The sequence below is a fragment of the Mesocricetus auratus genome, unplaced genomic scaffold (assembly GCF_017639785.1).
Source record: "Mesocricetus auratus isolate SY011 unplaced genomic scaffold, BCM_Maur_2.0 Super-Scaffold_100040, whole genome shotgun sequence".
NCBI classification, from domain to species: domain Eukaryota; kingdom Metazoa; phylum Chordata; class Mammalia; order Rodentia; family Cricetidae; genus Mesocricetus; species Mesocricetus auratus.
Window position 1 is genome coordinate 808,598 of NW_024429217.1, and position 15,516 is coordinate 824,113.

The window sequence follows — 15,516 nt, forward strand, 5'->3', positions numbered from 1 at the left end:
GAAATAATAAACAAATTCATCAATGAGGCAAAATATAGAAATAACTTGCACAAATCAAGAGCTTTAATAAATATAGCCAAAACATACAGAGAAAGAGATCAGGAACACATTTCCACTCACAATGGATTCAATAAAAATAAAATATCAACAAGAAACCTAAATAAAAAGTGAAGAACCTCTACAATGAATACTTTCAGCTTCTGAAGTAATAAACAGTGAAAGACACTAGAGAGTAGAAAGACATCCTATGTTCATGGGATGGTATAATTAGTGATATGAAAATGATAAGTCTATTTCCTTAGTATTATCGTTTTCACGATAAAGCATCATCACAAAAAGCAAACTGTATAGGAAATGTTTTATATTGCTTACACTTATACAATGTAGTCAAATTTTGAAGGAAGCCAGGACCGGAACACAAACAGGGCAGGAACCTGGAAACAGGAGCTGATGCCAAGAACATGGAACAGTGATGCTTACTGGGTTGCTTTTCATTGTTTGCTTAGCCTGACTTTTTATAAAACCAATAATCATCAGCCCAGGGATAACACCATCCACAATAGACTGGGCTCTACAACTTCAATCACTAATAATAAAATACCCTACAGCTGTTTCTTACAGAGGTAATTCCTCAAAGGATGTCCTTTCTTTCAGATGATTCTAGATTCTGAAATAACACTAGCTAGCATTATTTATAGATTAAATAAAATTTCAATCCAAACCCCCATGTTATTCATCACAAATATAGGAATGATTATACTAAAATTCATGGAATAACAAAGGAACAAGATAACCAAAGTAATCTTTAGCCAAAAAAATACTGCAGAGTTTATCATCCCAGATCTTAAGATACATTACAGAGCCACAGTAATAAAGACCATTAGACACTGGCAAAAAAACAGATAGGTAGATCCATTGAAGAAAATGGAGAATGTAATTGTGAATACACATAATTTCAGCTATTTAATGTCTAACAAACTTGCCAAAAATTTAAAATTGAGAAAAAATCTTCAACAAATTGTCCTCTATAAACTGGATGTCCACATGCAGACAAATTAAATTGACTTCTATGTATGACCTTGCACAAAAACTAACTCCAAGTGGAAAGAATAGTGTCCAGTATTTGACAAATGGGATTCATAAAACTAGAAATCATCTGTGCAGCAAAATAAAGTCACCTGAGTAAAGAGGAAGCCCACAGAATGGAATAAATTTTTGTCATCTAGAATATATAAAAACTCAAAAAATCCAAACAAAGAAACAAACAGAAGCAAAACCTATTCAAAAATTACCTAGGTAAGAGTAAAATAGTTCTAAAAAGAAGAAAAAGTGATTTATAAATATCTTAAACTAGTTTATCATTTCTGACAATTTAAGAAACATAAGTCCACCTCCAATTTGCAAATATTTTCAGCTTTTCTCAGACCCTGCTTAGATACATGTGTTTTCCACGTTTGACTCCAAATTTAGCAGGTATTTCTTTGGACTACCACCTCACAAATAAAGACATGGAAACTTTTTTCTAAGCATTAAAACTTGGCCTTAGCTGAGGCGTATTCCCAACTAGCTCTTAAAACTTAAATTAACTTGTCACATGACATATTATGTCCGCCCAGTACTGTATGCCACACTTCCTCTTTATCTCACTGGCAAACCCCTGCCTCTCTGATCCTTTACAAGAGTTCCTATATCTGCCCTGAAACCCCATCCATCCTCTCCAACCTATCTTTTGACCATTTATCTCTTTATTAAGCCAATCAGAAGATGCATCAGGAATGTGAGGTAAAATAGCAACACATCTTCACACAGCATGATCAAATATCAGGCAACTGAAAAGCACAGTTTCTATTTTATCATCTGCTTTCTCTCTTGCAATATATCTACCTCGACTTCTGAATATCTTCTTCAGCTCTGAGGGGAGGTATGTTTAACCACTGCTTTAAATACTCTCATTCTGTACACTGCTACTTCTGGCTTTCTGTATGAATTCCCATATATTGCAGCAGGAATTTTTTCCAATGATAACTGATGTACAGGTACAGAAGAATGTCATTAGAGCTGATTTTTTGTATTTTTAGTATAATAAAAATAATTTATATTTCCTTAGGCCCACAATTTATGTTGCCTCATGTTCTTTACTATGAAAGCAGGGTGATATATGCGTCCCATCTGATGAAATTGATCTTAAATCCCAGCACAGAGTGGTTGGTTACTCTCACAATGTTTGTGTCACAATTACCCCAATGTATCCTACCAGCAGCTTTCTAAAACAGAAAGCATGGTTTGAAGATGTGTTGTTGGCTAATTTTCTCTTATTGCATTGAGAGTATTTTTGGTACTGTGGACACGAGTCAATAGGGATGAGTTTGTATGCAGAAGTCAAACAATGGAAAATTTTTATTGTTTCCTGTTAAAGATATTAAAATTAAAGTTAAGTACCATTCAGTGATATTTTAGGTAAAACAAAATTTGTAAATTTATATCATAAAACCTGATTTTTACAATTTGATTATTTAGAATTTCTTACATAAGACATATTTTCATAGCAATAGTAAAAAACTGATTTATGGAGGTCATTATTTAGAAGAGAAATTGTCATATATATATAATCTCTTTAATTTAATACAGAATAATATGTGCCATATAAACAATGAATATGAATAGACAAAGCAGTGAGAATTTTATGATAAAAACATGTCTCAAGAGTCAAGAAGTCATTTTACTGCACTGAATCACCTACTTTTGGTCTTTAAGGAAATGTACTTCCAATAATAAAATTCTAATATAGCATGATAATGAGGACTGCTGGATGTTGGGTCTCCAGGGATGGAAACACTCTAGGAGACAATGTGTACTGATAAATACTCTCTTATTCAGGCTATAACACCAGTGTCTTCTAGAGATATTTCTTTTCCTATCCAGGAATAGGACACTGACTCATTTATTTACCAGAAAAACATCTTTCTTTAATAAATATACAGGTAGATTCTGCTCTTGAAACCTATTTGTTTATCTGAAGTTCATTAGTTCATGGTTTGAAAATGTTATTAGTTATGTGTATGTATACATACATACATAATATACATATTTCATGTGTATATATGTATATGAATATATGTATTCCATTGTTTAGTCCATTTTAATTTCTATGCATTATTTTGGAAATTAACATTGGCTTCAATAGTGCTTCTTTTCAGATATTCCAAGCGATTGTAATTCCAAAACCATTTCTTAATAGTTAAATGTTTTCTTGATATTTGTATTTACCAAGAAGACGATGTTGTCTTCCTTCCTCCTTTGCTCCACTTCTCCAGAATATTGCTTGTTTCTTTCTTAGTAATGTTTAATACCATATGAGCTGGTCAAGACAATGGTAAGTCAGTAAGAAAAGACAGTATCATGACAGTCTCATAGTCAAGCACTTTTCAGGATGATTTGTTCTAGTATGTTTTACTATGATATTTAAAAAGTTATTTAATTGTACACTTCCATTAAAATATTGTGAAGATTCAATTTGTTCGCTGTTGTAAATAGATGTCTATATGTTTAAAAATGATTACACAAATCTATTAGTTGAACATATTCGTTACATTTCCTATTCTACAATTTAGGAAATTAGGGATATATTTTTCCATAAATTTATTAATTTTATCCTTCACAAGATGTGTGGTAAAGTCTTTATCACATTCAGAGTGTAACAGTTTGACATTCCAAAATGTTAATTTGATTTACACCTACTTTATTTACCATTTTGTGAATTAAGGGTGTGCATGCAGCAGTGCTTACATGGAGGCCAGGTGACAACTTTCAGGAATTATTTTCTTCTGTCTCAGGTTGTGATGATCAAATGCAGTAGGACAAACTTACATGACAATCAGTTTTACACACTGAGCTATAATAATAACCCAGTAAATTTTCTGTTTCATTCACTTCTGTCTCTTTTTAAAGACAGTCATCATTGTTCTAAAGGGGCACTCGCAAAAGGGTACTGAATCTCAAAATTATATCAAAGTGTACTGTGAAATACTTAGTTTTTCTAGATGACAATATATATCTTCTTCTGTCTCTATTGACAGCTATGCATTTGATTATTTTTCCCATTAAATCACTTTATCAATAAAATGAATAGGCCTTTTCTAGTTTTGTCAGAATAACATTCTTGAGAAGAGAGAGAGAGGTAATTGAAGCCTTTTCAGACTCTACTACAATTAATTGCATTCATGGGAGTCTTATGTGATGAGCAGCATTTGATAATCTGTACTAAAGTCTACTTGGGTTTATGATACCCACCCACTAACATATATTTCTTCTGTAGCTTTGAATGACCTTGAATATGAGTTAAACTTTAGAGTTTTTGTTTAGAAGGAAAATATTAACGATTAAAATAAATTTTCAAACAGTATTTAATAATTTGTATATGTCCATTTTTTCATTTTTTTCAATTTAAATTAGAAACAACTTTGTTTTACATGTCAATCTCAGTTTCTTCACACTCCCATACTCTCCTACCCCCCCACCAACCTCCTATCCTATTCCCTTACTCCTCCCAAGGGAGGGTGAGCTCTTCCATGGGGATCTTTAAAGTGTCATATCATTAGGAGAAGGGCCTAGGCCATCCTGCATGTGCATAGGCTGAGAGAGTATCTCTTTATGTGGAATGGGCTCCCAAATTCCATTCGTATCCTAGGGATAAATACTGATCCACGGCTAGAGGTCCCACAGATTGCCCAGGCCTCCTAACTGACAGCTATAATCAGGGAGTCTCGGTCTGTCATATGTTGGTTTCCCAGCTATTAGTCTGGGGTCCATGAGCTCCCATTGTTTAGGTCAGCTGTTTCTGTGGGTTTATCCAGTCTGGTCTTGAATACTTTGCTCATCACTCTTCCCTCTCTATAAATAGATTCCAGGAGTTCAGTGTTTAACTGTGGAAAACACCCAAAACAGGTGTCTTTGGAGTTGAACTTGGCTCTCCTTCTCTGAATCCAAGCATGTTTTTTAAAATAAAATTCAGAGTTTCTGTATTATATCAAGGAGTCCACTGATGTAAGACAGAAGAAAATAAATCTAGGGACTGTCTTCTGTTTATACTTGGTTCTTTCTCTGAAAGCCTAATTTCTCTCATATTTAGTATCTTCCTTTTTCTTGCCTTTCCCGGCATACATACATATAAAAATTGAAATTTCACTGTTGGCATTAATGTTTGAGATTTCCACAGAAACAAGGAATTTTCTAACAGCAATCTTCAAATACCTTGGAAAGAAAATGGGGCCCATTTCATTGATTCCACCTGATATGATTTGATGCATCTGAACTGACAAGTACTACCCTGAAACCAGTTTGGGACTACATTGCTCTACACTACTCCAGACTAATGAATTGATATGGTGCACCTATCACTTGGCTGGAGCCTGACAAGAGATTCAATCAACATTTGAACTTCAGTTAAGAATTTCAATCAAGCATCTTCTATCAAAGAGAGACTGAGTGCAAATGTTGTAGCCAGTTCACTTGAGATATTCACTCCACTAACGTTTTCTTTCTACAGGATCCCATGAGGTTATGGCCATGCCATTTCAGTAAGAGGTAATTTTGACAATAATATACCCCTTCCCTACTATTGACATTAAACCTGTTAGAGTCAGTTTTCAATTATTTAGGGTTGGGATTGAAAGGAGGTGTTCAGACTTGGGCATCTCTTTCAGATAAATTTAGGGTTTAGATGGGATAGATATGCTTAGGATATGATATAGGGAGATTATTTATCACATAATATGTATATATGCTTTATATATGTTTGAGATATTTTGTATACTGACACAATTTAATTTTGTTTTGAGTCTAAATGTTTTCTTTAGACTAAAAGGGGAATTGTAGAGAGAGATCTACATACCCATAGCATTGACCATGACTGTTTGAGTGTGTTCACAGGTATGTAGAATGTACAGATGATAAAATAGCTAGGTGGAGGTGACACTTTTCTTTGGGTTCCAGTTGCTGCCTGGAGAGCAGCACATGGACCTTTGGTTCTTGACATTTTTGGCTTCTCACATAAGTGATTTCTCCCTCAATTAAACACCTCAGGACAGACCTATTTTGTGTAGCTTAATATTTCCATATTACTGGTGAATACATTTTCCCATTTCATGGGCTGCCATTTTGTCTTGTTGACTGTGTCCTTGAATTACAGATGCTTCTGAAATTCAGGAGGTGCCATTTATTAATTGTAGATCTCAGTGTCTGTGCTACTGGTTTTATGTTCAGGAAGTGGTCTCCTGTACCAATTCCTTCAAGAGTACTTCCCACTTTCTCTTCTGCAAATTCAATACAATCCTCATCAAAATACTGGCACAACTCTTTACAGACTGTGAAAGAATAATAATCAACTTTATATGGAAAAATAAAAGACCCAGTGTATCCCAAACAACTCTACCATAAATGAACTTCCAGAGGCATTACCACCCCTGATTTCAAGCTCTATTATAGAACTATAGTCCTGAAAATAGCTAGGTAGTGGCATAAAAAATAGACAGATAGAACAATGGAGTTTAATTCACCACCCTAAAATTAACCCACATACCTATGAACTCCTGATTTTTGACAAAGAAGCTAAATTACACAAGCGAAAAAAGAAAGCATCTTCATCTATTGGTGGTGGAGTAACTGGATGCTGACATATAGAAGACTGCAGATAGATCCATATCTATTGGCATGCAGAAAACTTAAGTCTAAATGGATCTAACACCTCAACATAAATCCAGACACACTGAAAGTCTTTGAAGAGAAATTATATGTCAATTCTCATGATGTATGGATGAAGATGTTTCAAGACCATCACGTTTCAATTCTCTTTGAATCACTATTGTATTTATTTCACATCCTACATGTAACCTTTTTGTTGAGGTGTTTGGTGGCAATTTAGAGTGAAGATAGACTTACATGCTTCAGATTTCAGATACAGAATAGTGGATAGAACTCTTGAAGCAGAATGCTAAAGCAGTCACTAACAATTCTAGTGTTAAAGTAGAAATGTTGAGCATCCAGACACAACATAATGATTACAGATCAGAGGCAAGAAGAACAAAATATCTATCACTTTCCTGAGTGGAAAGTCCACATTGGAGGATCCTCGACAATAATTCATCCATTGGCTTGGAAAATCAAGGACATGCACAGGGTGAAAAATAACAAAAATGATAGATTTCATTAAAGCAAACAGCTCCCATCTAGGGTATGAGAAGACCCTTGAAGGTTGGAGTAAGCCTAGAAACTCTGGGCCACACTTTGTATAGGCTTCTATGTGCCCTCCTCTTGTGATGGTTCTATAAGATTTGCAGTCTCCTAGGAGCAGAGGTATCCCCCAGAACAAGGGCCATTTCCTGTTTTCCAGATGAGCAAAGGCCCTCATGAATCTTCTCAATCTCATCTTTTTTGAGTACACAGTCATGTAAATGTATTATAAAATTATGTAAGCTATCTTAAAATTTCTAAAAATTTCTGACATCATCAAGTCAGACAAAATTTGAAATCATTATTTAAGGAGTGATATGTAAGCAGTTATGAAACTGCCAGCATTTTTAGAAAGCATGTAATGGTTTGGTTGATAAACCATGATCTAAATTTAATCTGTACCCTTAGGTTTTGGCATAACACAAGGAACAAAGTTCACATTAATTTTAAGTCTTATTTTTTATGGTTGCTTTTGTACTTCTGTGTGTCCATGTTTGGAACTGTGACTGCTGAAGTTGACTTGCACACAAAGAAAAAATTGACATGATAATAAGAGAGGAAATATTTGGGAAGGGAGGGGAGTTGTGAAGTGGCAGATAAAGCAATGTGGCTAAATTTGACAGTAGTACATTTTTCACAAACAGGATGTTTTCAACAACTAATAAGAATAATAACATTAGTTTAATCAAATGGAATAGAAAGAGAACCTAGCAGAAGAAAACATTTAAGTAGATGTTTTGGTTCTCAACATCAAGTAAAAATTTTTATGTTAAATGTGTATTTTATATAGATCTGGTGCATATCTACAACATTTGGAGAAGTTCTTTAAATAGACACTGTCAGTGACCAACTTCTAAACATAGTGATGAATAAGAGTGGAGGGAGGTTAAAGATTTTATATTACATTTTCTTTGAGTATGTTTATGAGTGCTGCTAACCTATCTGGTGGTGGGTCTTATATTTTAACTAACTCAATATTTTTATCAGATTCATCAACATCATGGAGGGTAGAAACCAAACAGATGCCCTGCAATTCTTTCTTGTTGGATTAACGGATGATCCAGCTCTGTTACCACTCATATTCAGCCTTTTACTGTGCATATATCTGATCACCTTCCTTGGAAATCTACTCATCATCATGGTTGTGAGTTCTGACTTCCACCTCCATACTCCTATGTATTTTTTTCTCTCTAATCTTTCATTTGTTGACATGTGTTTAAGTTCAACTACCATCCCAAAAGTTCTGGTAGACATGCAAGCACAAGCTCAGAGCATCACTTACACAGGCTGCTTCACTCAAGTCTGCTTTATTTTGGAATTTGCTTCCTTAGAAAACTGTCTCCTTGCTGTGATGTCCTATGATCGATACGTGGCCATTTGTCACCCTCTGCGGTATGCAGTCATCATGAACCCCACTCTCTGTGGTTGGTTAATTATATTGTCCCTTGTAATTAGCCTTGAAAACACTCTCCTTCTTGGTCTGATGTTACTGAGGTTGTCCTTCTGCAGTGATATGGAAACCCCATTATTCTACTGTGAACTTGCTCAGGTAATTAAACTTGCCTGTTCAGATACCTTTATCAATAACATCCTGATATATATTTCAACATTCATATTTGGTGGTGTTCCAATATCTGGAATAATTTTCTCTTATACAAAAATTGTCTCTTCAGTTATCAGAATATCTTCAGTGAAAGGAAGATACAAAGCCTTTTCTACATGTGCTTCTCATTTGGTAGTTTTGTCTTTGTTCTATGGTACGGCTCTGGGGGTTTACATTAGCTCTGCTCTGACTATTTCTACAAGAAGTACTGCAATAGCTTCACTGATGTACACTGTGGTCCCACAAATGATGAATCCTTTTATCTATAGCTTAAGGAATAGCGACATAATGGAAGCCTTGAGGAAATTTTATCAGTAATAGATTATTTCCAACCACATCTTTGGCTTTGGACTTAGTTATTCAGAATAAGTCACATTAATAACATTCCAAATGAGTCTGAATGTATATTTTCCTCCATTACATGATTGTAAATAATCAGATGAAATGCAATATAACTTGTATGTCGTCTTGTCATTGTTTTCTTACTATGATACTATATATAGGACTCAGATGTTTGACTCATTCCTTTAACTTGCTAGATGCAATTTGTTTTCCCAGTACATATAAACAGAGACTGAAAGGGGAAAACTAGATTCAGTGAGAATTATTACTGACATATATGTAATTAACTGACAAATTATTATTATATGCATTTATGAGTTATAGTGTGATTTATATACTCTCTGCAAAGTTGCCTGTATGTATGTGTGCATCAAAATAAAGCATTATTTGATATTAAGTTTAAGTCAGTTATTATTAAGTGAACATCAATACACTCTTATTCACCTCAAATAAGGAAGGCAAAGACAGATTTTAACAAGTACACTTACAAATATTAATGAGTTTACTAAGATTATTAAGGCTCGGTTGAATCAGGAGCATTTATTTAAATCCTTTAACCCACCAACTCCTATCTTATATGATTCTAATCATACAGAAAAATTATTGCACAACTTTGTTTCAGATGTTTTAAAACACTATAGATAATTATAGACAAAACAAGCTCAAGGTGCACACACACACAAAATATGAACATTTTTGCTTATATTTACTTGAGATTTGCTGTTAATTAGGGCTTCTGCTGCTTTTGGCAAACACAGCAGTATATGGGAAATTTGGGCTTACTGTCTACCATCTGATCCAGATAAAATCTTTCTCAACGTAGAATTTCCCTGGTATATTCAGAGGACTGTTTCCACCACACTCCATATATTTTAGTTCCTGTTGTTTGTGTTTTTTCAAGATGCTAATTTGTGTCATTTCCTGAGTCATAAAATGGATGTTATCTTATCACTTCCTGCAAAGAACCAGATATTGAACTACTATTATGCAGCAATACTACAGGTCATAGCAATAATGCTTATGATTATAGTGGTACAAACACTCATAAAGAGTATGTATACCTAATTATCAAGTAGAATGTCTGTTAAATGAGTAAATCATCAGAAAATTATACATAAAATCTATCTCATGAATGTCCATCTAACTCATATATGTATGAAACTCCCTGGGAAAAAATTCACAATTCCTTAGTTCCAGTAAGAGCTTGGGTGCATATATGGGCAGCAGTAAATATTCCTAAGAGCATTTTCGTTTGTAATACAGATTTCTTTATTTGTGGTGTGGTTTGCTGCAGTCAGTTCATGCAAGCATATATACAATTTAATGAATTAACTGTAAATTTATCATGCAGACACTCAGAATTGCATGAAAAAAACTAAAAATAGATGAAAACTTTGAAAATTTTAGTATTCACTCAAGAGACTAACCACAAAAATCCACAGAATTCAAACTAAAAAGTAAGTAAAAGTCAGAAAAGATTATGTTATATTATTACACATAACAATGTAAACAGCAAATAACAGCTAGTCAGAAGAGACACAGAGGGCAACTATAACTCAATAAGGAAAATGATGTATCAAAGTATGATAAAATATTGTTAGTGTTAATTTACTAAAAATTTTGTAGCTCCAAACTTCATAAAACAAACTCTATTATGGACATCACACCTCACAGGAACTTGGAGAATACCAGTTGGGACTTAGTACCAGTTCTCAAAAATGTATAATATAATTGACCAAAAATTCATCAAAGAAACTTCAGTAATAAATTATACAGTAATCAATTGAATTAAAATATCCACATAGTTCATGATTTTTTTCCTGAATACGACATGAAAATTTTACCTAAATTGACTGCATAATAGGCAACAAAATAAGAATTAACAGAAAATATCAATTGAGTAATTCCCTGCATCTTATAAAATGGCATTATATGGAATAATAATAGTCAAAGACAAAGAAAAAACATATCAACTTCAGAATGGGGAAATGGGAGATTTTTCAAGGAAGAGAAGCTGAGAGGGAAATAAATGGGAAGGAGGAAATAGTTTGATAATATATCTAACAATATACCTATATAAAATGAAAAATAAACAAGCCAAGAACAAGGGAAAAGTCTGAAACCACATAAATACTTGGAGGATGTTAAAGCCCATTTGAATTTAAGGGTCAATGAAGAAATCAGTGGATTCAGGTGAGAGAGGAATTGGGGCATATTTTAGAGGAGTTGGAGGAAGAAAAATTGTAATCAAAATATATTGTATAGGAAAGTCAACTTTTTTTTGGTTTTTCGAGACAGGGTTTCTCTGTACTGTTTTGGAGGCTGTCCTGGAACTAGCTCTGTAGACCAGGCTGGCCTCGAACTCACAGAGATCCGCCTGCCTCTGCCTCCTGTGTGCTGCCACCAATGACTTGTAGGAAAGTCTATTTTTAATAACAGAAAAGAAATGGAATCAAATAAAATTATGAGAAAAAACCTTCAATAATTTCAATAATAGAGGCAAGAATACTTGTATTTATTTTGTTGCAGGAATTAGGAAATAAAATAAGAGCAGCAAATTCTCTAATTCTTTGCATATCTGCTATATCTTTTGTAATGTTTCTCATTTCTTCTGTTATTCTATTTTAAGTGGAAATTATAGAATGATATTTTTGATGAGCAAAGATGAATTATTCTTAATCAAATACTTTTAAATCACATTCTAGGATACATAAAATATCAAGTCACTTTCATCCCATTAATTCAGGAATAGTTAAACATATATAAAATCACAATCTATCTCATGATCAGAATCACGGATTGAAACCATACTAACATCTCATTAAATATTAAAAAAGACCGTTTACAAAATCAGATATCCTTTCAACATAAAGTCCCAAAAAATATATGAATATTGAGGGCATATTTCAACATAATGAAAACAAGATAAAAGCAACCTTCTGCTAAAAGAAGAAAATTCAAAGCATTTCAACTACAATATGAAGAAATCAAGGACATATACTCTCTGATTCCTGTTTAATATAGTACTTGAAGTATTAACTAGAGCCATAAGACAAAGTAATGAGATAAACTAGGTGCAACTAGGAAAGGAATTACCATTATCTGTAGGCTACAAGAGTTTTCCTCCAGAAAACTCCCAAAACTAATAAATAAATTCAGTAAATGAGCTTACTTTAAAGCTAATATACAAAAAAATCAGGGATTCATGTGTGCAAATGACAAGCATATCAATAAAAAATCATGAAGCAATCCAGTTCATGATAGCACAAAAAATTTAATAATTCTAACTAAGGAAATTAAAGACTTACCATAATCAATTTTCAAGACATTGAAAAAATAAACAGAAGATAGGAAGTTGATCGTGGATTGCTCAGATTAATATTGATGAAAATCTATTACAAGTTCAATGTAATCACCATCAAAATTCCATTTTTTCACAGAAATTAATTTTTAATTAAACATGGGAATCAAACACATCAAAAATTAAGAAAAGGAAATGAAAAGAAAACAAAACTAGTGCAGTCAAAACTATCCTGAACAACAAGAGAACTGATAAAATAGCAGCTTTACTGATTTTAAGTAATATCATAGAGCTATTATTATAAAATCATGGTATTGACATAAGCACAGACACAATTCTCAAGAAAATAGAAATGAGGACTTATAACCCACATACCTACACCTGCTGAGTTTTGAAAAAGAGATGAAAATTATCTATTAAAGAAAGAGCATCTACAAGAAGTGGGTTTCAAACTGAATAGCTGCATTAAAAGAAGGCTATTCCCAGTTCCCTCTCCCTCCCCTCCTCCCGCACTCCCCTTCCCCCCACCCTCCCACCCTATTGCCATATCCTTCCACATAGGGGATATCTAGAGTCTGTCATTTTACTCTTGGTAGGGTCCAGGCACTACCCTAAGAGTCCAGGCTGAGAGAGCATCTCTCTTTGTGCTATAGACACACGAAGACTGTTTGTATACCAGGGATAGACACTGATCCACAGCTCAGGGCCCCATAGGTTTCCCAGGCCTTCTCACTGACACACACATTTGGGGGGTCCAGGTCAGTCCCATGCTGGCCTCCCCACTGTCGGTCTTGGGTCCAAGAGCTCTCCCCTGTTCAGATCAGCTGTGTCTGCTGGTTTTGCCAGCCCATTCTTTGCCAATTTGCTCACCACTTCTCTCTCTCTGTCACTGGGTTCCTTGGGTTCATTTCAGTGATTAATTGTGTGTTTGCCTCTCCTTCCATCAGTCACAGGATGAAGGCTCCCAGATGGTTATAGACATCAAGTTCATTATCTGGGATTGACATGTAAAACAAGCTATTTAAAATTAAAATAAAAAATGATAAAAAATAGAAAAAAAGAAAGCTATTAAATCATTATCTTTCAAAATAAACAAGATTCACCTAAACACATTACTTAATAGTGTTAGATTGATAAAAATAAAGTAGGAAATCTACTTGAATTCATAGGCATACGACAGCAGTTTTAAAATAGTAGTACCAGCGATAAGATCAAGAACTTTGTAAGTGGTACCTCACAAAACTAAAACTTCTGTAAAACAAAGGATGCTATTTGATGAAAAATCAGCCTAGAGAGTGTAAAATACATATATCAATCATGTGTCTAACAAGAGACTAGTCTCTAAAGTACACAAAATACTACAAAAACTTAAGAAGAAATAACAATTAAAATGGAATATAGAAAATTGGAATATGTAAAAATAGTAAATACAAACAGGCGACCTAAACAAATTTTCAACATAATTAGCCATCAGGAAATTATAAATTACTACTACTCTGAAATTTTATGTTTATTTCTTTTCTAATGTGATAATATACCAAGACTGACAAATTAATTTGCATTGATAAAATCTGTTTTGGCTTTGACTGAAGATGGTGAGAGCGCATGATAGCAAAGTGAAGGCATGGTTGCAGAAGATGAGGACTCACATCTTGAACAACAAGAATGAGAGACTCCAAATAAATATGACTTACATTTTTAGGCCTTCAAAGCCTACCTCCAGTGACACACATTTTTTTTATCAGTGATGAAAAAAAGAGGGCAGCTGCAAAGGACATGCTAGATGACTGGTAAAGCCATGAACAACTTGGCAGAATGTAGACTGACAAAAATGGGTTAATTTGCAAGAGATACTTCATAATAAGCATGAACTATTGGCTATTTATAATAATATTAAGTCTCTGTATGGAAATTTAGAATCAGCTGCTTGGACAGGGAGTGGCAAGTCCTGACAGGAAAATATCTAACTGCAAAGAATATCCTTCCCAAGCAGAGAACAAATTATCTGTATGCTTGTACTTTAAGAGGGCACATTTTTATCTTAAATAATCAGTTAATTATTGGGGTATTAGTCTCTGAACATATGTTATAATTGTGTGGCTTGGTCTGGTGGTACTCCTAACAGTGAGAGCAGAAGCTGTCTTTGACTCTATTGTCTTATTTTGGGATTCTTTACTCTTATTGGTTTGCCTCATCCACTTTTAATATGACAGGAGATACCTAATCTTACTCAAATTTGATATATTTGTACTTCAATAGGTTAAATTTTATCATCAATAATCAGATAAATTACTTGGTATTAATAATGAAAATAATCTAGTCTCACTTTTAATGTTTTACTCATGTATGATTTACATGTCTAACCCTTGTTTTGTCATAAATATTGGCAAAAAGACTTTCAGTAGAAGGATTGGGTCTCCAACCTAGCTACATAATCTATTACCTGCCATTTGCCCTGCCTGCAAGATATTCTGGGACACTGAAATTTTGGGAATGTCAAAGCACTGACTTTCAGCTTCAGACTCATACTGTGAGAGAGAGCCCATCCCAAAAATTCCCTGGAGAGACATGATAGCCCATACACCTAGGACAAAACCTAACATGACTAGCAAAAAGAAAAAAAATTAATGAAATCGTTCCTAATTATATTTTGTGTAATCATAGATAGTTGCTTAGACCAATTGTCATCAGAGAGGATTCTCACAGCAATTGATAGAAACAGATACAGAGACCCACAGCCAAATGATATCCAAAATTTGGGATATCCTGTAGAAGACAGGGAGAAATTATTATTGGAGTCAGAGATATCAAGGCTATCACAAGAAAAACAGTAGAATCAATGAACCTGGGATTGTACAGGTTCACAGAGACTGAACTGACAATCAGAGAACTTTCATGAAACTTACCTAGGTCCTCTACATATATGTTACAATTGTGCAGGTAGGTCTTATTGTAGGACCCTTAACAGTGAGAGTAGGGGCTGTCTCTGATAATATTGGGGGGAATCCTTTAGTACTTACTTGGTTGCCTCATGGAGCTTTAA

At 34.0% G+C, this 15,516-nt stretch overlaps 1 protein-coding gene across 1 annotated transcript; it reads left to right on the plus strand.

Annotated features, from left to right (window-relative positions):
- The first annotated feature begins 8,224 nt into the window (after positions 1 to 8,224).
- Positions 8,225 to 9,148, plus strand: LOC101832294 (olfactory receptor 7G2-like). Its single transcript, XM_005077339.3, has one exon. It carries the CDS (start codon positions 8,228 to 8,230, stop codon positions 9,146 to 9,148), a length of 921 nt encoding a protein of 306 aa, XP_005077396.1. The 5' UTR covers positions 8,225 to 8,227.
- The last annotated feature ends 6,368 nt before the right edge of the window (positions 9,149 to 15,516 follow it).

Coding starts and splice junctions, on each gene's coding strand:
- LOC101832294 (XM_005077339.3), top strand. CDS start 8,228: ATGGAGGGTAGAAACCAAACAGATGCCCTGCAATTCTTTCTTGTTGGA.